General features: G+C 41.7%; 1 protein-coding gene and 1 pseudogene across 2 annotated transcripts in view; both read left to right on the plus strand.

Moving 5' to 3' along the window:
• Positions 1–695: 695 nt before the first annotated feature.
• Positions 696–24369, plus strand: part of LOC148774887 (large ribosomal subunit protein eL38 pseudogene) — a 36127-nt pseudogene continuing 12453 nt past the window's right edge. The window contains exons 1-2 of the transcript XR_016035351.1: positions 696–2346; positions 15628–19393. The product of XR_016035351.1 is annotated as a large ribosomal subunit protein eL38 pseudogene (transcript). The remainder of the gene's footprint in view (positions 2347–15627; positions 19394–24369) is intronic.
• Positions 17137–24369, plus strand: part of VSIG10 (V-set and immunoglobulin domain containing 10) — a 53779-nt gene continuing 46546 nt past the window's right edge. The window contains exon 1 of the mRNA XM_088827859.1: positions 17137–17140. Coding sequence (XP_088683985.1) covers positions 17137–17140 — 4 coding nt within the window. The remainder of the gene's footprint in view (positions 17141–24369) is intronic.

The following is a 24369-nucleotide window of genomic DNA, read 5'->3' on the forward strand; positions in this document are numbered from 1 at the left end:
TGTGAGAAAGACTTGACCAACCATTGCTGGTTTTGCAGGTGGAGGAAGGGGCCAGAAGCCAAGGAGTGCAGGGAGCCTATAGAAGCTGAAAAAGGCAAGGAACCAGATTCTTCTCTAGAGGCTCCAGAATGAATGTAGCCCTGTTGACACCTTGATTTTAGCCCAGTGAGACCCATTTCAGACTTTTGACGTCCAGAACCGTAAGATAATAAATTCACGTTGCCGTAAGCCACTAAGTTTCTCGTAATTTGTTGTAGCAACAATAAGAAAGTTATACAGAATATGACCTTTCCTCACTAAGCCTCAGTTTTCCTGTCTCTAAAATGGGTTTATTAATACCCCTGAAATGATCATAGTGAGAATTAAATGAAACACAGGTGGTGTGCTTCATACACAACCTAGCACCTCCTAATGGGAGGCTATTACTATTTTTACATTATATAAAACTCATAAATAAAAACATAAAATTAATTAATTGATTAATAAGCCAACCAACCAAAAGCGATGAGCATCTTGTGATTTTCCTTCCAGACTTCGCTGTCTATAAATGTGAGTATGCATATATGATAGTTTGGAATCAATATGAACTGGGTCAAATTATACATACATGCTACTGTGTAATTTGCTGTTCTTCACTTCCTCCTGTCATGTCCATGAATAAACTACTACAGCAACATTCTTAATGGCTACACATGATTCTATTGTGTCCATCAATCGCTTGTTTAAAACACAATATTTCCCATTTGGGAATACTTAAGGTGATCTCACAACTAGGCTCTAGAAACATCTCACAATATGTGTTCTTTTACATGTACACTTATTTGGTTGTTGTTTGTTTTCTCCTAAGGACAAAAATCATAGAAGTGAGCCAAACATTTGCATTTTAAGTTTGCGATACCATATTCCAGACTGTGTGAAGTCTCTGTGACTGACTGATTTTTAAGCCAAAAGGAAACCTTGTGGTCAACAGATTTACTTTGTTGTGTGTTTGTCTTTTTTTTTTTTTAATTTGGCTGTATTGAGTCCGAGTTGCGGCATGCAGGATGGGCCTGCTCAGTAGCTGTGGTGATCAGGCTTAGTTGCCCTGTGGCATGGGGGATCCCAGTTCCCCGACCAGGGGTTGAACCCACATCTCCTGCATTACAAGGCAGATTTTTTTTTTTAACTTTTTATTTTATATTGGGGTATAGCTGATTAACGGGCTTCTGTGTTAGCTCAGCTGGTAAAGAATCCACCTGCAGTGCAGGAGACCCCGGTTCAATTTCTGGGTCGGGAAGATCCCCTGGAGGAGGACATGGCAACCCACTCCAGTATTCTTGCCTGGAGAATGCCCATGGACAGAGGAGCCTGGCAGGTTACATTCCATGGGGTCGCAAAGAGCGGACAGTGACTAAGCACAGCCCAGCACAGCATAGCCAATTAACAGTGCTGTGATAGTTTCAGGTGAACAGTGAAGGGACTCAGACAAGGCAGATTCTTAACCACTGGACCACCAGGGACGTCCTTCTCTCATGGTTTTTGTTTGCTTGTTTTTGTTTTACCTTCTCATTTGTTTTTCAGTGTTCCTTTCTATCTCCGCAAAGTTTGGTTTTTTTTTAGTTTTCCTAGAAATAACTTTATTTTTAAAAAGTAATATGGAATTATATGAAAGGCAGCAAACATGTAATACTTGAATAAGACATTTTTCTTAAAAAACTTACACATAAGACATTAAATGTGTATGTTAGGAATTTTAACATTAACAGAATGCATTTAGAAATATTACCAAGAATACAATTTGTAGCCAAACCATTTTTGGTTCCTACTGCTGCTGCTGCTGCTGCCAAGTCGCTTCAGTCATGTCCGACTCTGTGCGACCTCATAGACTGCACCCCACCAGGCTCCCCCGTCCCTGGGATTCTCCAGGCAAGAACACTGGAGTGGTCCGTCAAGTTTTATACTCGTGGTTTTAACAATATATATAGAATATGTCCGATCCACATAAGAACACAGACTTCTGTATTATCTCTTATTTAATACTCTATGTTGAACATTTTCTGTTAGTAAATACATTTCAAAAAATTGTTTTTTAAAACAACTGTCAATTATGATGTCATGAATAATTTGATCATGCATTTGTTGTTAGATATTGAGACTGGTTCTCATTTACCCTCCCATAGTTTAGGAAACAGATGTTCAGAAAGCCTCAGGGACTTGCCAAAGACTGAAATCCAACTGAAAGGAGAACCTGTCTTGTCTGTGGGGAGAGGACTTCTGCCAGCAGAGCAGTTGAGCCAGGCACACCTGCAGATGCCTCCGGAAAGCCTTGTTTTTGTCTAGAAACCAAGAAGTGCCTTAAAAATCCAGGTAAAAGCTCAGCCCTGGGAGCCTTTTGGAGCTCCTGGCATTTACTGCTTACTCAGGTCACGGTAGAGGTCTTAAAAGAGGTGGAGAAAGCAATATTTAAAAAGAAAAGCAATGTTAGTATTTATGGACACACATCTACACTGTATGCTTGCCTTTCTGGGTTGTAAATTCTCTGTGAGTCTCGGCAAGGAGCTTTTGTAGGGCTGCTGTGGGTAGACTAGAATGAATGAGCCTGTAAAACCACAGGCTGTTTTTGTTTGTTGAGTAAGGGCAGGAAATTCACTGATGTGGTTATTCAGCGGAATGGCTTCATTCCAGTTTTACTCTTGTGCTTCTGCTAGAGAAAGTGTTTCATAAGGGAGGCCTGGACAAAGATAAATCTCCCACCTGTGGCCAAAACTTGAGTTTATAAACTGTCATCAAGGCCATTTCAGTGACCTTGGAACTGTGACTCCAGGGGTCCAGGCTCTGGCTCTTGGCCAAGGAGATGGACTGAGACATTGTTCTAGAAATTGACCTTCAACTGGTTTCCAGCATTCCACTTGTTAGTTTTTTTTTTTGAGATTTTTGCTTTTCCTCTACAAGAATTTCAAAAGATTTTAAAACACACTTTCATTCCCATTGGCACCTTCTGCATAAAATATTTTAGGAAAGAGGCAGAAAATTAATTTTAAAAACAAGCAGATTCTAGTTCTTCAGAAAATGAAAAATGGAATTACCATATGATTCAACAACCCCACTTCTGAGTGTAGATCCAAGGGAACTGGAAGCCGAGTCTCAGAGAGATCTTTGTAAATCATGTCTAAATCAGCCTCGTTCACAATAGCCAAGAAGCTGGAAGCAGCCAGTGTCCATCAACGGATGAATGAATAGACAAAATGTGGTGTATACACACAATGAAATACTCTTCAGCTTTATAAAAGAGATGCTGACATAAGCTACAACATGAATGAAACTTGAGGACATTATGCTAAATGAAATAAGCCAGAAACAAAAGGACAAATACTGTATGATTCCACTTACATGAGGTATCTAAAGTTGTCGATTCATAGACAAGGAAAATAGAACTAGGTGAGGAGGAAGGAATAGGGAGTTGTTCAATGAGAATAGTGTTGCAGTTTTGCAAGATGAAAAAGTCCCAGAGCTTGGTTGCACAACAGTCTAGTATAATAACACATTAGAATATTATAGGCTGCAATCCATGGGATCGCTAGGAGTTGGACACGACTGAGCGACTTCACTTTCACTTTTCACTTTCATGCATTGGAGAAGGAAATGGCAATGCACTCCAGTATTCTTGCCTGGAGAATCCCAGGGACAGGGGAGCCTGATGGGCTGCCATCTATGGGGTTGCACAGAGTCGGACACGACTGAAACAGCTTAGCAGCAGCAGGAGCAGCTGCAAACCTCCAAAAGGAATGAAGTGCTGATATATGCTAGCATGTAAATGAACCTTGAAAACCCTGGTATAGGGGAAAGAAGCCAGACACAAAAATCAAATATTTTATAGCTCTATTTATATGAAATATCCAGAGTAGGTAAATCCACAGACACAGAAGGCAGATTGATGGTCACCATGCCTAGAAGGAGTAGGAGATGGGAAACTACTACAGTTTTATTTTGAGGTGATAAAAATGTTCTGAAACCTGATAGAGGTGGTGGTTGTACAGCACTGTGAATATATTAATGCACGATTCACTTTTTAATTTTTATTTATTTTTTGGCCATGTCACATGGCATGTGGGATCTTAGTTCCCCCAACAGGAATCAAACCTGAGCCTCATGCAGTACAAGCTCAGGGTCTTAACCACTGGACCACCAGGAAAGCCCCTCCTTTACTTTAAAGATGGTTAATTTTTGTTACATGAATCTTCAGTTCAGTTCAGTTGCTCAGTTGTGTCCGACTTTGTGACCCCATGGACTGTAGCACACCAGGCCTCCCTGTCCATCGCCAACTCCCAGAGCTTATTCAAACTCATGTCCATTGAGTCGGTGATGCCATCCAACCCTCTCATCCTCTGTTGTCCCCTTCTCCTCCCACCTTCAATCTTTCCCAGCATCAAGGTCTTTTCAAATGAATCAGTTCTTCACATCAGGTGGCCAAAGTATTGGAGTTTCAGCTTCAACATCAGTCCTTCCAATGAATATTCAGGACTGATTTCCTTTAGAATCCAACTTTAGGTGGGATCTCCTTGCAGTCCAAGGGACTCTCAAGAGTCTTCTCCAACACCACAGTTCAAAAGCATCAATTCTTCGGTGCTCAGCTTTCTTTATGGTCCAACTCTCACATCTATACATGACTACTGGAAAAACCATCACCTCGACTAGATGGACCTTTGTTGGCAAAGTAATGTTTCTGCTTTTTAATATGCTGTCTAGGTTGGTCATAACCTTTTTTCCAAGGAGTAAGTGTCTTAATTTCATGGTTACAATCACCATCTACAGTGATTTTGGAGTCCAAAAAAAATAAAGTCTGTCACTGCTTCCACTGTTTCTCCGTCTATTTGCCATGAATTGATGGTACTGGATGCCACGATCTTAGTTTTCTGAATGTTGAGTTTTAAGCCAACTTTTTCACTCTCCTCTTTCACTTTCATCAAGAGGCTCTTTAGTTATTCTTCACTTCCTGCCATAAGTGTGGTGTTATCTGCATATCTGAGGTTATTAATATTTCTCCTAGCAATCTTGATTCCAACTTGTGCTTCATCCAGCATTCCTCATGATGTACTCTACATATAAGTTAAATAAGCAGGGTGACAATATACAACCTTGACGTACTCCTTTTCCTATTTGGAACCAGTCTGTTCTTCCATGTCCAGTTCTAACTGTTGCTTTCTGACCTGCATACAGGTTTCTCAAGAGGCAGGTCAGGTGGTCTGGTATTCCCATCTCTTTCAGAATTTTCCACAGTTTATTGTGATCCACACAGTCAAAGGCTTTGGCATAGTCAATAAAGCAGAAATAGATGATTTTCTGAAACTCTCTTGCTTTTTTTGATGATCCAATGAATGTTGGCAATTTGATCTCTGGTTCTTCTACCTTTTCTAAAACCAGCTTGAACATCTGGAAGTTCACGGTTCACATATTGTTGAAGCCTGGCTTGGAGAATTTTGAGCATGATTTTACTAGCGTGTGAGATGAGTACAGTTATGTGGTAGTTTGAGCATTCTTTGGCATTGCCTTTCTTTGGGATTGGAATGAAAACTGACCTTTTCCAGTCCTATGGCCACTGCTGAGTTTTCCAAATTTGCTGCCATATTGAGTGCAGCACTTTCACAGCATTATCTTTTAGGATTTGAAATAGCTCAACTGGAGTTCCATCACCTTCACTAGCTTTGTTTGTAGTGATGCTTCCTAAGGCCTACGTGCCTTCACATTCCAGGATATCTGACTCTAGGTGAGTGATCACGCCATCGTGATTATCTGCATCGTGAAGATATTTTTTGTACAGTTCTTCTGTGCATTCTTGCCACCTCTTCTTAATATCTTCTGCTTCTGTTAGGTCCATACAATTTCGGTCCTTTATTGTGCCCATCTTTGCATGAAATGTTCTGTTGGTATCTCTGATTTTCTTGAAGAGATCTCTAGTCTTTCCCATTCTGTTGTTTTCCTCTGTTTCTCTGCACTGATCACTAATTTCACTGATCACTGATTTCTTATCTCTCCTTGCTCTTCTTTGGAACTCTGCACTCAAATAGGAATATCTTTCCTTTTCTCCTTTGCTTTTCACTTCTATTCTTTTCTCAGCTATTTGTAAGGCCTCCTCAGACAGCCATTTTGCTGTCTTACATGAATCTTACTTCAATTAAAAAAATAAGCAAATTGTAGAAGTCACCTGCAAATGTTTTTAGGCTCAGAGATTGCTTGCATAGTTACTCTGCAATTGGTACGTGCTTTCAGAGACTGGGCAACAAAAATAGACAGATTAAGGAATATAGACACTGGTGTTGCTATTGCCAACACCCATTTCTCTTTCAATTAATATCTCCCCACCCTTCCTTTGGAACCATCCTTCTGTCACTCTCAGTTCCTGTGGTTTAGGTGGGGCTGCAGGGGTGATCATGTGACCCAAGTCTGGCCAATCAAAGCGTTGGATTCCTCTTGTCTAGCCATTGGTTCAGGGATGGACAAGTGAGTCAAGCCAAACCAGTGAGACTCAGTTCCAGGACACTGGGAAGAGTGAATCTCTCTTCCAGCAGTGCTGCTGAGGAGAGAATATTTCAGCCTAGAGATATTGGTGGTCATCTTACCACCAGGACCAAAGAGGCTGCCTGGGAAAGGAGCCAATAGAGAGGAAAGTACCTCTGAGACAGTCATCATGACATGATGACATTGACACTGTTTGACCCCTAGATGGAGCCAAGCATGAAACAAGATCTACCCTTGGACTTTTCAGATACAGGAGCCAGCAAATTCCATTTTGGACTTGTGCTATTTAAGTTGAATGTTTTTCATTTGTAACAGAATGAGTCCTTGGTCACTGCAGATGATCTGCTCATCAAAAAATAGCTAGAAATAGAAACAAGGTCTCCCAAGTGATGCTAAAATTCAGTGAAGCCTCATTCATTCAGACCTTAAGCTATCCAGACAGTGATTATTGAAACTGGAACCTTTACTATCTTCATGAAAAATGGCTTGCCTTATGTCGTTTTTAAAAATCCAAATCTCTGTATCCAGGAATCTGTATTTTAATTATTATTATTTTAAGATTTATTTATTTATTTTTGTCTGTACTGGATCTTTGTTGCTGTGCACCAGGCTTTCTCCAGTTGCAGCCAGAGGGGGCTACTCTTGGTTGCTTTATGTGGGCTTCTCATTGCAGTGGCTTCTTTTGTTGCGGAGCACAAGCTCTAGGCATGCAGGCTTCAGTAGTTGCAGTGCATGGGCTCAGTAGTTGTGGCACATGGGCTTAGTTACTCTGCAGTATTTGGGATCTTCCCTGCCCAGGGATTGAACACATGTCCCCTGCTTTTGGCAGGTAGATTCCACTAGACCACCAGGGAAGTCCCTTGCCTTATGCCTTAAACAAGAGAAGCCATAGAATGCCCAGCCTGCCCACAGCCCCTGGGAAGTCCTCATGAGTCCATTCCTGCCCAATCTGATAGGCAATGCACAGGCCTGTCAAACCACCTGTGAACTAGCCTGGCTCAAAAAAGATGACCTACACCGATCAGATTCAACCTTTGAATCTGCACTAGTATATGAGAAGGAACAGGCAGGTAGAAGTAACTGGTAGGAGCTAGTGCAGAAAGGAGAAGATGTACGGATGGTACAAAGGGGCCATTAACGAGTCTTGTGCAGGCTGGAAATCGGAGGTAACAGGGAGTGTGGGTAAAAGGGTAAATAGTATGGAGGAGAAATGGCCCATAGATAGTGGGAAAACAGCAGATTCACAGAGAAAAATGAGCACCGCGGAGATAGCTTCCCTTCTCCAGAGCTGACCCACTCCACGAGAAGGCTCCAGGTGGGTTCCAGACCACCAGCACCCTTTCAGCAAACATTTTGTTTTTTAAAATTCATTTTATCTAACTAAGTATAGTTGATTTACAATGTTGTGTTAATTTCTTCTATATAGCAAAGTGATTCAGCTATATGTATTTATATATATAATGTATATATATACACACATTCTTTTCATATTCTTCTCCACTATGGTTTATCACAGGATATTGAATATAGTTCCCCGTGCTATACACTAGGACCTTGTTGTTTATCCATTGTCTGTATAATAGTTTGCATCTGCTGCTGCTGCTAAGTCACTTCAGTCGTGTCCGACTCTGTGTGACCCCATAGACGGAAGCCCACCAGGCTGCCCCATCCCTGGGATTCTCCAGGCAAGAACACTGGAGTGGGTTGCCATTTCCTTCTCCAATGTGTGAAAGTGAAAAGTGAAAGTGAAGTCGTTCAGTCGTGTCCGACCCTTAGCGACCCCACGGACTACAGCCTACCAGGCTCCTCCATCCATGGGATTTTCCAGGCAATAGTACTGGAGTGGCTTGCCATTGCCTTCTCTGAGTTTGCATCTACTCATCCCAAATTCCCCATCCGTCCCTCCCACCCCCATCCCCTTGGCAACCACAATTCTGTTCTCTGTGTGAGTCTGTTTCTGTTTTGTAGATAAGTTTGTGTCATATTTTAGATTCCACATGTAGGTGATAGATATGGTGTTTGTCTTTTTCTTACTTAATATTCTCTAAATCCATCCATGTTGCTGCAGATGGCATTATTTCATTCTTCTTTATGGTCGAGTGGTATTCCACTGTATATGTACCACATCTTTACGCATTCATCAGTCCAAGGACATTTAGGTTGTTTCTGTGTATCGGCTACTGTGAATCGTGCTACTATGAACACTGAGGTGCAGGCATCTTTTTAAATTATAGTTTTGTCCAGATATATGCCCAGGAGTGGATTACTGGATCATATGGTAACTCTTTTTATTTTTTTGAGGAACCTCCACACTGTTCTCTGCAGTAGCTTTCTCAGTTTACATTCCTACCACCAAAAGACCATTCTAAAGGAGATCAATCCTGGATGTTCATTGGAGGGACTGATGCTAAAGCTGAAACTCCAATACTTTGGCCACCACATGCGACAAGTTGACTCACTGGAAAAGACTCTGATGCTGGGAGGGATTGGGGGCGGGAGGAGAAGGGAACGACAGAGAATGAGATGGCTGGATGGCATCACCGACTCTGTGGACATGAGTTTGAGTGAACTCCGGGAGTTGGTGATGGACAGGGAGGCCTGGCGTGCTGTGGTTCATGGAGTCGCAAAGAGTCGGACACGAATGAGCGACTGAACTGAACTGAACTGAACCACCAAAAGAAACACCTTATTCTTAAGGTGACAGCACTTCTCTGTCCCAAGAAACCAAAAGAACCTGCCCACGTTATTTTTATGTTAATCAGTACTCTTTCAGTTGCAAGTGACTAAAATGCAGTGCAAATGGAATCCTTAAAGAAGAAAAGGTGTTAGTTCTGGTACTGGGATGCCAAGGGATAGTTGACTTCAGAAGTATCTGGATCCACAGGCTTAAATGGTGCCCTAAGTATCCCTTCTGTTTCTCAACTTTGTTGGCCTCTAGGCTGGTGTCAATCCCAAGTAGACTCTCCCTTAATGTTACCAGACAGCCATTGTGGTCAGCTGCTTCTAAGACAGCCCCAGTGATCCCTACCTCCTGGTATTCACAGCCTTGTGTAATCCCTTCCCCTTGAGTAACCTGCTTCTAATCAATAGACTGTGTCAATGTTAATGGGATGTCTCTTCTGTGATTAGGTTATATAAGACTAGGACTTAGCTCTTACTGGCACAGACTCTATTGCCATCTCCTCTGGTTAAATTTCATAAAATCGCCTGCCAAGTAGAAAGGCTCATGATAAGGAACTGAGGGTGGCCCTTGGCCAACAGCCAGTGAGGACTTGAAACCCCCAGTCTAATGTCCCACCAGGAACTGAATCCTGCCAACAACCACTGCGTGAGGTTAGAAGCAGATTATTCCCCAGTCAAGGCTCCAGATGCATGAACTGTCTGGCTTCCAGTGAAAAACCTATGTGTAATTTCTCAGGCCTGACCATAGGCAATTCAAAGGCTTTACCTGGCAGGCCTCTGGGAGGAAAGCTGCCCTTCCCACACCAGACCTGATGCGTGGGCAGCGGATTGCTGTCTCTAAGGGAGTTGCATTCAAGGACTCAGCCCCTCTGACCTGTCAAACTCTCATGCATATTGTGCTCCTTGCCTCCTGGGTCCCTTTATCTGAGGTCCTAGTCAGAGGTCCTCTCCAGGCACCTCTGCCAGGGCCTCCTTATGGGGGAGTGGGGGCATGACCTTGCAGTCACTTGCTCACTCTGACCTTGTACCCAGTATTTTTCCACTCCTATCCCTCCTCTCTCTCCATCCCCACCCCGAAAGTCCCAGGGGCTATAAAGTCCCTTTAACAGTGAGATGTATAGATGGGAAAATTCAACAGGGAGAGTAGGTACTTCCTCCAGTTTCAGTCTCTTCTCTAAACCATCTAAGCAAGTGATCAAAGGCTTAACTTTTTCATTTTCAACTCGTAGCTTCAATTGGCTACTTGCACACCTGACACTTTAGCACTCTGTCCCAGCTAGACTGGGATCCTGACAAGGAGACCCCAGCTTATGCCAAATCTTCAGGGATTGAACTCATGCTTCCTGTATTGGTAACATAGAGTCTTAACCACTGGACCACCAGGAAAGTCTGACACATTGGTTTCAGTCTTTTGAAAGACCCTGAGGCAGAGCTCCTGGTGCACAGAAACTGTGAGATGATATATAATATATTAATATTATTTTAAACTGCAAAGTTTGTGGTGATTTCTTATGCAGCAATAGCTGACCAATGACAGCCACCAACTGCTTTAGGCCTGAATTTGTTCAGGTTAGCAACTCCAGCAGGAAGAGGGGTTGCCCTACACCTCCAGCAGAATACAGGGACTGCCTTTCCCTAATCCAGACCAGCTGTGGGCCCCGCCTTAACCCACTCATTATCACTCTGACCAGCCTGGGTCCTCATCCACTCCATAGCTCCATTCCAACCCTGTTTGCTCAGAATTTTGGCGGGGCAGCTTTCCAAAGGAAAATAATTGTGCCAGTACCAGAAAGAAGAGAAACAGAGGCAGAAAAACAAAAGCAAGACATATATTCTACAGGTAGCAAGGGAGTAAAAGTATACACCTTTGCAGAGATCTTATTAACCAGCTCAAAAGAGCAACTTGCAAGCCCTGTGTTAGTAAGCTCTTGAATGAGTTCACAGCTAATACTAACTCCTTAATGATACTGGCCACTTTTTTACACTCCATCGTTACTTATTAAAATTTTATGAGCTTGCTAGAACTTTCTGCATACTCCAGAAATTAAGTAACTGCAGCTGACCCTTGAACAACATGGATTTGAACTGTGCAGGTCCACTTATACACGGATTTTTTTCAATATATATATTGAAAAATCTTTTGGATATTTGTGACAATTTGAAAAAACTGGCAGATGAACCGTATAACCTAGAAATATAGAAAAAATTAAGGAAAGGGTAAGACATGAGTACATAAAATGTATGTAAAATAACATACAGAATTTTGAAAATAAAAATATCACATACAAAATATACGTTGACTGTTTATGGTATGAGTAAGGCTTGTGGTCAGCATTAGCCTTGACCATGAAGGAACTGGTACCCCCTAACCCGTATGTTGTTCAAGGGTCAACTATACATTTACTAAAACACATTAACCTACCATTTGCTTTGACTTCCCAACTTGTTCGAATTAGGAACGTTTTGCTGTTAATTAACATTTGTCCAGAAGTTCAAGGCAAGTGAACAGAGATTAGATAACTAAGAGTTGCCCAGCTATTTCCCTTAGTCAGAGCTCTAGAAGGGCAAATGTCACAAATACAGAAATATATATGTATATTAAATAATAAATTTGTTATCTACATATATAACTTTTGTGAGTTCCACTTAGGAAAGAGAGTTTCCGTTCCGTTCTGTCGCTCAGTCGTGACCGACTCTTTGCGACCCCGTGGACTGTAGCCTACCAGGCTTCTCCGTCCATGGGATTCTCCAGGCAAGAATACTGGAGTGGGTTACCGTTAAGTTTACTTAAAATGAAATTTACTTAAAATATTATTTATTTTTTGGCTGTTTTGAGTCTTCATTGCTTCACGCGGGCTTTCTCTAGTTGTGGTGAGTGGAAGCTATTCTCTAGCAGGGTTCTTATTGTGGTGGCTTCTCTAGTTGAGGAGCACAGGCTCTAGGTGTGTGGGCTTAATAATTGTGGCACATGAGCTTAGTTGCTCCATGGCATATGGGATACTCCCGGACCAGGGATCAAACCAATATCCCTTATATTGCAAGATAAATTCTTAACCACTGGACCACCAGGGAAGCCCCCAGCTGAAAAAAAAAGAAACTTACTTTTAAAATTCAAATTGACTATAATGTAAGTAGTTTAGGGGGCTACATGTTTGGCCTTACACACTGACGCTGGACTCCTACATAAGATATGGTATATTGTTCTTCTCAGCTTCCTGTGAGAACCCTTGACTATGATTTTACATCTCAATTGCTGTCATGGGAAATAAGATACTGTATTTCACTGAAGTATCTTTCAGCTCTCTAACTCAGCCCCTCCTCCACCCACAAAAAATCTAGATAACTACCCCCCTTACACAGAAATATATGTATTTATGTATATATACATACTATCTTCCAGTAGCCTTTTAGACTAAGATAGAGTGGTTCCCACACTCATATTTGTGCTGAAAAAACTACCCCAGAATAGTTCTTTGTGGAAGATATATGTGCCTGAAGGAAAGAGAAGCAGGAACTAATGGAGATGGGGGTAACAGGGAGGGATGAACTGGGAGATTGGGATTGACATATACACTACTATATATATAAAATAGATAACTAATAAGGACCTACTGTATAGAAGAGGGAACTCTACTCAATACTTTGTAATGACCTATATGGGAAAAGAATCTGAAAAAAGCGTGGATATATACATATGTATAACTGATTCACTTTGCTGTACACCTGAAACTAGCACAGCATTGTGAACAAACTGTACTTCAGTAAAAGTTAAACAAACAGGACTTTCCTGGTGGTCCAGTGGTTAAGACTCTGCACTCCCAATTCAGGGGTGTGGGTTCAATTCCTGGCTAGGGAATTAAGATCCCTCGTACCATGTGGTGCAGCCAAAAAATAAAATAAGTTTTAAAAAATTAAACAAAGAAACAAGAAGTCTTGGAGAACAAAGAAACTGGTAAATATATGGATAAATATCAATGTGCATTGATTATAAAAAGCAATAGCAGGATAGTCAAAAGGAGGATAGAGATCATGTTTAACTCTAGAGCAGCAGCACCCAATGAAATAAAAGTTGAGCCACATATGTAATTTAAAATTTTTCAAGTAGTCACTTTTAAAAAAATGTGTTTTTTTTAAAGCTGGTAAAATTAATTTTAATAGTATATTCCATTAAACTCAATGTACCCTGAAATATCACTACTTCTACCACAAAATCTGGTGTGATTGCAAGTGGGCTTTGAAGTAACTTCTCTTTTAAATCTAAAATATACAGCATTTAGACTTCCCTGGTGGTCCAGTGCTTAAGACTGTGCACTTCCAATGCAGGGGACACGGGTTCAATCCCTGGTTAAAGAAAATCCCACAGGTTGTATGGCATAACCAAAAAAAGTAAAGAAAAAAAAACATATATCATTAGAAAGGATTGGCGGGCAATGGTCAGCTAACGTGCTGTTGGCAGGAGTAGAGAGTAGTATAACATTTTTGATGGGCAGTTTGGGAGATCAATCAAAATTTCAACTATGCATGCTTTTTTATCCAATAATAATACCTCTCCTATAAGACATTTTCCTGCAGGAAATCTCATGAGGTTCATAAAGCCTGAACATTGCTGTGAAACCAGGGGTGTTCATTGCTTTGTATTTTGTGATAATGAAAAAGAGGAAGCAATTTAAATGACCATTGAGTGGAGGATTAACCGAATTACGGTGAAGCCACAGTATGGAATCATCGTCACTACAGAATATTGGCAGTCTTTAAAAAGTATTAGCTGAACTTAAATGTAGTGACAGGAAGCCAGACACAAAAGGCCATATATTATATGATTCCACTTATATGAAATATTCACAGTAGACAAATCCATAGAGACAAAAATTAGATTAATGGTTGCCAGGAGCTGGGGATGTGAGGAGAGGAAATGGGAAGTGACTACCAGTGGATATAAGGTTTCTTCCTGAGGCGGTGAGGATGAGCTGGAATTAGTGATGATGGTTGTACAACCTTGAGAATTTATGAATACCCCCTGAATTGTATACTTCATTTAAAAGGGTAAAAAACAAAAAAAGCAAGTCGCTTAAAAATATATAGTGTGTGATCTCATCTATGCTTTAAAAAAAATCTGTTTGTTTACATGTTGTGTATAATGTGTGTGTGCATAAACACACAACTGGAAGCATTCAGTTCAGTTCAGTTCAGTCGCTCAGTCGTGTCCGACTCTGCGACCCCATGAATCGCAGCACGCCAGGCCTCCCTGTCCATCACCAACTCCCGGAGTTCACTCAAACTCATGTCCATCGAGTCGGTGATACCATCCAGCCATCTCATTCTCTGTCGTCCCCATCTCCTCCTGCCCCCAATCCCTCCCAGCATCAGAGTCTTCTCCAGTGAGTCAGCTCGTCGCATGAGGTGGCCAAAGTATTGGAGTTTCAGCTTTAGCATCAGTCCTTCCAATGAACACCCAGGATTGATCTCCTTTAGAATGTACTGACTGGATCTCCTTGCAGTCCAAGGGACTCTCAAGAGTCTTCTCCAATGTTGTATATAATGTGTGTGTACATAAACACACAACTGGAAGCATAAATAACACTTAACTGTGGTTTTCTTTAGCGAGAAATCTAAAATTTAAGAAGATTTGTTACAGGAACTTTTATTTCCCACAAGTGGATTAAATTATTTTAAATTGAAGATTTACAAAATTTCCCTTTAAGACGAAATATCTCTTCTTAGTTGACAAGCATAAAGCGTTTTAAAAGATAGGAGACTAAAGTAAGCCAGATTATTAGTATGGTCATGTTGATTATTTAATATATAAAATGTAGAGAAAATTATAATTTTTATAATTGTAATTGAAAGTATTATAAATTATAATGTATTATAAACTTATATAATTATAATGTGATATTTATTATCCTATTTTATGAATATTATTACTGAGGCAATCTGAGCACGGGTTGGAAAAGAATTTCCAGACAAGAGAGTATTTCAGAAGGGAGTGAGTTTATTAAGAACAAAGAGCAGAGATAATGTGAGCACTGTGAACACAGGGGGCTGACCTCATCACAGACCAGGGAAAGCCAACTTTGTGTGGGTTAGTAGCCACTTTTTATAGCCTCGAGACAAAATTCCTCCTAGAAGGCTGGCATTAGGTGACTGGTTAGGGTGCTGTAGTCTATATAGGGTGTTTACTGGAGTGGCATCTTTGCCTAATTTGGTGTCAGGAAGCTTGTTGGTAATGATCAGGGGCTTTTGACAACAGTTACAAAGGAACTCAATTAGCTTTGGAGGTGTCCTTGGTTCTGGGCTCCGTTTCTGTGGTCTTGGGGAAGGACTCAACAGTTATCTTTTATATAATTATAATATTATCGGTATAATAAATTATAAAATAAAATAATATTATACATATTGTGCATGTCCCTAGTGACATAATGATATTTATTCAGCTTTCTTCTTTGCCAGGTTCCATGCTAAGCATCTTATAATGATTTTCTCTTATATAATCCTCTCAACATATCCTAAGGTAAGGGCTGTAATTATCATTCCCATTTATAGCAGAGGAAACTGAGGCTCAGAGAGATCTCTTAGGGAAGCTTAGAAACAGTGGGATAGATATATAAATCCAAGTGTGTTTGATACTAGCACGCAGGGTCTTATCCTGCAGCCAGTTAGAAAAGATTGGAATGCAGACCAGGGAATAGAGAGCATAAGTGAAATGTCAGGGAGTGTTTTTCAGGGTGTACATGGGGAATGGGGGCTAATCCATTGGAGCCTTGGTAATCCAGACCAGGTGACATCTGGGGACCCCGGGCCTAGATCGAAGGTGCTGGCCCCACTCTTTGTGCCTTATCGCCATGTCTTACAAAATTGAGGAAATCAAGGACTTTTTGTTTACAACCAGCAAAAGGACCTCAAGCCTGTCAAGATCAATAAAAATAAGGATAATGTGAAGTTTAAAATTTGATGCAGCAGATACGTTTACACCTTAATTATTACAAAGAAAAGGCAGACAAACTGAAGCAGTCCCTTCCTCCAGATTTGACAGTGAAGAAGCTGAAACAAACCATGTGTGCTGGTTTGAACTGTATTAAAATTTTAAAAATTAAAAAAAAGAAAGTGAAGTCACTAAGCAGGTAAATGTTGAGGACAAGAGCAGTGAAACTTACTTGTGACTTTATATAAACTGAAATGAAGATGCCACATTAAAGACGATCAAAAGACAAGCTGAGCCAGAAGCTGGGAAGATAAGCAACTCCTGGGGAGGCCAGATGTCCCCTGGAAAGGGACAAACTGAACTGATTGTCAAGAAGATAGTTTTGGACAAACAAGAGACATCATCAAGATTCCAGATCTTTGTGAGCATGAGTTGCCAAAATAAATCCTCTCCTGAGCGCTATATTCAGTTTTGCATTTGCTTCTGTTGGGACTAACACTGTTTGTTCATGTACCATTTACTGAGGGCCTCCCAGGTGGCACTAGTGGTAAAGAACCCACCTGCCAGTGCAGGAGACTTAAGAGACGTGGGTTCAGTCTCCTGAAGGAAATGGCAACTCACTCCAGTATTCTTGCCTGTAGAATCCCATGGACAGAAGAGCTTGGTAGGCTATAGTCCAAGAGTTGCAAAGAGTCAGACACGACTGAAGCGGCGACTCGGCATACCATTTACTGGACATCTTCCAAGCCCTGTGCTAGACTCTGAAGACAGAGACATGAATGAAACATTGTCCATGCCTTTAAGGAGATTCCAGACTGGAGCAGGAAGACAGACATGGAAAGTGATTCTCACAATTCAGAGTGGCAAGGATTCTGATATGAATTTCCATAGAGTACTTCGCAAAGGCAGAAGAAGTATATCTGTCTCTGTTGTGTACATCAAGGAAGTCTTCCTGGAAGAGGTGACCACTTGAGCCCAAAGAATTGCTGGAAATTAGCTAGGTGAAGAACAAGTAACAAGTAGTAAAGAGCAAGAACATGGGTGAGGGATAAGGAGGTATAAAGAGTATACCACAACGTTCATTGTCAGACATGGCTGGAGCTATGGGAAAGAGTGTGGGCTCCACAAGGGGAAAGCCCACTCTGTGTTTTGTTCTGCTTTGTTACTGTAGTATCCAGCACAGTGTCTGGCACACGCTTCCTTCTATTTCCACAAATGCTCTACATCCTGTGAAGGTACCCACCTGGAACCCCTGACTCTCCAGAACCCAGTCAAGAGTCAGAACTGCTAAGTTACAATACAAGGGCATAGAGTCCATAATGGAGCAAGTATTTTTCTTATTTGGTGTCTCTGTATTCTTACTGATAGTGTGTGTGTCTGTATACTTACTCGTGTATATATATAAAAGGTCAGAACTCCAGTGAGGAGTGTGGGAACAGAGGGAAAAGATGGAGGGGGAAGAGATGGACCCCATCTCTTCCCTTTGTGTGAATGACTGAAGGGTGTACATCTCTAAAAGAACTTTGGCAATGAACATATCTACTGAAAAGTGAAATTTCACATTTCGTAGAGCTTTGCCTTTTGGAGATCTCCTATTTGTAAAAATAAATTTTCATTGCTATTTGACATTGGAATTGTACAACAAAGAATGTTGCTCACCATCCGTTTCTACAAGGATTAAGTCATTAGCCACTCCAGTGATTGACCAACAGTGCATCCTGAAAGGAATTTAGGATGAGAAACATGATGGGGCTCTCTATGCTTCGGAAAACAGGCCCCTTAGTTAGTTAGGGTGTATTTTTCAGGATTAATTTTAATGAACCCAGATTCTTACATATTCCCATACATAGTAAAGCACTAAAATCATGAACTAAGATACCTGTTCCTTATGACTAGCAATCATCCTTTTACTGAGATATATGCTTGACTGCACGTATTCCCTCTCCAAAATCATACATATACTGGCCTCTCCTACATCTTTGGAGCAGTTTCTCAGAGTTTCAGAGAGACACTTTCTCAGACTGTATTCCTCAGTAAGACCCCTGAATAAAACTGGAACTCACAAGTCTTTTACATTTTCTTCGTTCTGTCCACAGAATGGTCAGAAATACATGTTGAAAAAAAAGAAGAGGTCTAGGGAAGTTAAACTTAAAAGTAACTTGCTTGTCAAGAAGTTTAATCTTCCATCTCCCTTCTATGTCCACAAATGCTCTATATCCTTTGAAGAAGGTTCCACCTAGAACCCCTGCCTCTCCAGAACCCAACCAAGAATCCGAACTGCCAAGTTACAAAACAAAGGTCATAGAGTCCATAATGGAGCAGGTAGTTTTCTCATTTAGTGTCTCTGTATTCTTACTGATGTTTTGTGTGTGTGTTTGAATATGGTTAGTCGTGTCCCACTCTTTCTGACCCCATGAACTGTAGGCTGCCAGGGTCCTCTGTCCATGGAATTTCCCAGGCAAGAATACTGGAACGGGTTGCCATTTCCCACTCCAAGGGATCTTCTCAACCCAGGGATTGTGTCTCCTACATTAGCAGGCAGATTCTTTAGCCCTGGACCACTTGGCAAGTCCCAGATGTTTTACCCAGATCTAATAAGTTCAGTTGTCTGGGTTCTAAGGTAGAGAGTATATAAAGCAGCAAATTGACTGGAGCAAGAAGAACAGTTATATCAGTAATTATGAATTACTGAACATCTATTGTCTACAGGGTACTTTACTGGCACATGGCTCATCAAATCTACTCAATAACCCCCGGAAACAGAGGCTCTAAGAGGGGGAAATAACTTTCCTAAAGACACAATGAAATGTAAGCAGATCTGACAGATAGGAAGACCCAAACCCAGTGCCTAATCCGCAGGAGGAATTAACAGTGAAACAGCAGTCTGGGGCCATTCTGTGGGGGATAAGCTCTTCTAGTTCCCACAGTTAGCACGGTGGCCAATGTTCACACGCAAAAACGCTCATTCCTGGAATCGTTATGAGAGAAGATTGCATTGTGTCCACTGTGCTCTGTTCAGAGTAAGGGAACTATGTTTTACATTTCAGAAATAACAGAATTTGGATAAGTGGGTGAGTTTTGGCTTTGTCCATGAGCTTTGACCTTGAGCAAACTGCCTAACAACTCTGGGCCTAGTTTCCTCCCCTTTATGGTGAAGGTTATTGTTTGAATCAACAATCTCTGAAATTCTTTGAGTTCCAGGCAACTTGGGCCAACTCCTATCTCTTGGAAGACCTTGGCTGGCAAACCCGAAGTCCATTCAGGGCTGAGAGCGCCACCTGGTGATTCAAACTTGTAAGTGAGATTTTTCACTTCCTGTGCCCAGCTAACCCAGTTGACAGTTCCAGTTTAGATCTGCAGGATGGCTTTTCCCCTAACTCCTTGAAATTGCTTTTAAAATGTTGTGAATATGTCTATTTTCCTGGGTAGAGGGTACATAGTTTTCATCCAACATTTCTTAGTTCTCCCTTTCCTCAATCGATGTTTTTACTACTGTCATTGAATGTGAGGCCCAGAGCAGAAGTGATTCATTCGATAAGCATGGGCTTGAGGCTATGACTTTGTTTGGAAAGTTATTTTATTTCCCTGAGCCTCAGCTTCCTCATTTATAATATGTAGATAAGATTAGTGCCTCCTTCTGAAGTTTCCTCAAAGGATAGGAGAAAATCCATGGAAAGTGTGCCTGGCAAGAGCGATTAGTATATATTATGAGGAAATTTTCTCAAAACTCTTACAAGAGGGACTTCCCCAGCGGTCTAGTGGTTGAATTCTGCATTCCAATGCAGGGGGCATGGGTTCTATACCTGTTGGGGGAGTTAAGATCCCACATGCCATGTTGAGCAGAGACAGGGAATTCTCCCAGAGAGGGAATGCAAAAATCTTAGAGTGGAATCAGGCATAATACACTTGTATTTAAGAAATGCGATAGAACTTATGCAGCACGCAGGAGAAAGAACCAAAGCAAACAAAGATCAGATGCTGGGACCCTAAGAGGTTGGGAATTCCTGGCTACATAGCCAAAGGAGTTTGACTTTGGAAAAAGAAAAAATAATGGCATAAAACGCTAGTTGACCACATTCCAGGCAGGTGCCTTGGCATACAGAGAGCCCAGTCTAAGTAAAGAGAGGTAGGCTTTTGTAAAATGCCAGCATCTCTTCAGCCTCACAGAAAATGAGAACAATCTCTTTCCAGAAGATGTGAGTGGAATTACGGTTAAGGCAGAGAGGAAATTAGAAAAGAGGTGCCCCAAGTTCCCTGAGTCCCTTCAGTTCAGTTCAGTTCAGTTCAGTCGCTCAGTCGTGTCTGACTCTTTGCGACCCCATGAATCACAGCACGCCAGGCCTCCCTGTCCATCACCAACTCCCGGAGTTCACTCAAACTCATGTCCATCGAGTCGGTGATGCCATCCAGCCATCTCATTCTCTGTCGTCCCCGTCTCCTCCCGCCCCCAATCACTCCCAGCATCAGAGTCTTTTCCAGTGAGTCAACTCGTCGCATGAGGTGGCCAAAGTATTGGAGTTTCAGCTTTAGCATCAGTCCTTCCAATGAACACCCAGGATTGATCTCCCCCAGAATGGACTGGTTGGATCTCCTTGCAGTCCAAGGGACTCTCAAGAGTCTTCTCCAGCACCACAGTTCAAAAGCATCAATTCTTTGGCTATCAGCTTTCTTCACAGTCCAACTCTCACATCCATATATGACCACGGAAAAACCATAGCCTTGACTAGACGGACCTTTGTTGGCAAAGTAATGTCTCTGCTTTTTAATATGCTATCTAGGTTGTCACTGAGTCCCTTAGTAGCTTCAATGTCTATTGAATGGCCATCAAGTGATGAATGGCTTAACACTATGTGGTTATCTCCATACACTGGAATATAATTCCACCATAAAAAGAAAAGAAGTACTGATACCCACTACAACATGTTTTGCTAATTGAAAACATTATGCTAAGTGAAAGCAGCCTATTACAACATATTCTTTGATTATATTATATGAAATGTCCAGAATAGGCAAATCTGTAGAGAAAGAAGGTAGGTTAGTGGTTGCCAGGGTTTGCCTGTTGCAGGTGGAAGGAATTGAGTGTCATAGCTAAAGGGTAGGGGGTTTCTTTTGGGGCCAAAAAAAGTCTGAAACTGATTGTGGTGATAGTTTTATAACTCTGTGACTATAATGAAAAGTTATAGATTTTAAATGGCAGAATGAAAGTATGGCATATGAAACATACCTCAATAGTTATGTTGAAAAAAACTTTTATTGAAAGTCACACATCTGGGTAATCATAATAGATGGATCTTCTATCATTACCTGGGCTTCCATGGTGGCTCAACTGATAAAGAAGAATCTGCCTGCAGTGCAGGAGACCCAGGTTAGATTCCCTGAAGAAGGAAATGGCTACCCACTCCAGTATTCTTGCCTGGAGAATCCCATAGACAGAGTAACCTCGCAGGCTACACAGTCCATGGGGTTGCAAAGAGTTGGACATGACTGAGGGACTTTCACTGCACTATCATTACTTCGAAAACAAGTGTTACTAGATATATAATATTCCAATGGGTACATATTAGGTAACCAGCAAAGACTAGTCTCTGGAAGATGCTGGGTCTGGTTGTCTCTGGGGAAGAGGATGGAAGCCTGGGGGAGGTGGGCAGATGACTTACTTTCAAGATATAACTAACTACGTGACAAAAGTGCTTGGATTTTGTTTGATTTTTTAAAATTAAAAATCTTATTTTAATTTAAACATTGAAGTCTTATTTTAGGCTATTCTGGGTCTTCACTGCAGTGCTCGGGCTTCTTGCTGCAGCGGCGTCTCTTGTTTCGGAGCCCTGGCTCTAGGTGCATGCGCTCAGTAGTTGCGGTGCACAGGTTTAGTTGCCCCCTGCACGTGCGCTCTTCCTACCCTGGAGTCTGAACCTGTGTCCCCTGCTCGGCAGGCAGATTCTCAGCCACTGGACCACCAGGGAAGTCCTGATTTGATTTTTTTCATCACACCTATTGAAGTATCCCTGTTCTCTGTCCTGTCTATGTATCATTTCTCCCTTCATTGTTTTGTCACTTTCCCATTATTTTCTGCATTAAAAAAATCTGTGGTAAACTACACGTAACATGGGACTTCCCTCGTGGTCCATGGCTAAGAGTCAGCGCTCCCAATGCAGGGGGCATGGGTTCCATCCCTGATCAGGGAACTAGATCCAGCATGCCACAACTAAGAGTTTGCATGCTGCAACTGAGACCCGGCACAGCCAAATAATAAATAAATACTATTTTTTTAAAAAGTATACATAACATAAAATTTACTGTTTTGAGAATTCCCTGGTGGCCTAATGGTTAGTATTCTGGGCTTTCACTGCTGTGGCCCAGGTTCAATCCCTGGTTGGGGAAGTGAGATCCTGCAAGCTGCACAGTGTGGCCAAAATGAAAAACTAAAATAAAATTTACTGTCTTAACCTTTTAAAGTGGATGGTTCAGTGGCATGAAGTACATTTGCATGGACATGCCACCATCACCACCAACTATCTCCAGAATTCTTCATCTTGTAAAATGGATATGAGAGACAAATTAAATATCTCATTTTCCTATTTACCCCTCACCCCCTTTACTTTCTGTGTCTAGGAATTTGACTTCACTGGGTACCTCTGAAATAACTCTATCATACCGTATTTGTCCTTTCACTTAGCACAGTGTCTGCAAGGTTCATCTGGACTTTTTTTTAAGCCACTAGCATTTATTCATTTTCCAGTTTAAAAAAAATAGTTATATAAAACACACAAAGTCTACTTTTAATATAGAATTAAGGGGAAAAAAGCAGGAATGAAAACTCCCTGTAAAATGTCATCACAACTTTGCATTTAAAAAATCATATGTTAGAACTCAGCAGAAAAGACTAGAAGTTTCTAGTAATGATGGTGATTACTTCTAGATGACTATGGTTACATTTTATTTTCTCTTTTTTCCCCCATTATTCTAGAATGAGCATAACATGCCTATGTTGATAATCAGGAACACAGCAAAAGCTTTTTAAAAAACAGACAACTTCGGGGAAATGCTTCATGAAGCTTTCTCAGGGTACCTTGAGTTTGCTAGTTTTTTCTGTCGCCGTGGATTCAATACATTTGTGACTCAATCCATATGTCCTAATTTGGAGTTAGGGAGATAACAGTTATGTTGGCCAACAGATGCACTCAATAGGTGAGGGTAAAGGAATTTCCTGGTGGTCCAGTGGCTAAGATTCCATATTCCAGTGCAGGGGGTTTGGGTTTAATTCCTGGTCAAGGAACTGGAGCCCACATGCCGTAACTGAGTTCGCATGCCACACCACAGGTTCTGAGTGCTACAGCTAAGACCAGGTGCAGCCAAATAAATAAACAAACAAATAAAAAAAAATAGGTGAGTGTGAGAGCAGAGAATAGGACTTTGTTGTTTGTTCTCCTTTGGTCACACACATGCAGGATCTTAGTTCCCCAACCAGGGATTGAACCCATGCTACCAGTAATGAGGGTAGTGGTCCTAACCATTGGACCACTAGGGAACTCCTGACAACAGGAGTTTGATGGGAGAATGTATTCACCTGAGTCGTCTGATACAGCTGGCTCCCAGGAGTTCTCCTCCTGGGTAATCCTGGCAAGTTTCCCACCTTGGAGTGGTCTCATAGGGACAAAGTTCCAGTGGTACAGGCTTGGGAGAGCTGACTGTGCTTATGGCTCAGTAACTTCACAGGGATAACTTGTAATTGGCTGTTGTGGAAATATTTACACTATGGAAACTGACAGACACTATACTCTCTTCTCACCGCCAGGAGTGATTCCACATTCACCAGCACATGACTGGGTTCCTTTCATCCCTTAGGATGAGTGAGTCTTCCATCTCTTGTCAGTCCCTGGTTAACCCTTTCTCAGGGAACTGGTGGGATATTGTCATCCGCCTTTTAGTACTTCTTGAAGCAAGGGGTTCAGAGCCAGACCGCAGGGCCAGGCTGCTACTCAAGCTGTTCCTGACTGGCCCATCCTTTCTGAGCCCCCAAGAGGTTAAACAGAAAAGCAGGTTGTTGCTAAGAAACCTTTCAGAGTTACCTCTAGGGAGGGGACTTGGCAAGAGCAGTTCAGTTCAGTTCAGTCGCTCAGTCATGTCCGACTCTTTGCAACCCCATGAATCACAGCACGCCAGGCCTCACTGTCCAACACCAACTCCCGGAGTTCACTCAGACTCATGTCCATAGAGTCGGTGATGCCATCCAGCCATCTCATTCTCTGTCGTCCCTGTCTCCTCCCACC

This window comes from Moschus berezovskii, chromosome 19 (assembly GCF_049115385.1).
Source record: "Moschus berezovskii isolate FMDL1 chromosome 19, NW_MosBer_1.0, whole genome shotgun sequence".
Classification (NCBI taxonomy): Eukaryota; Metazoa; Chordata; class Mammalia; order Artiodactyla; family Moschidae; genus Moschus; species Moschus berezovskii.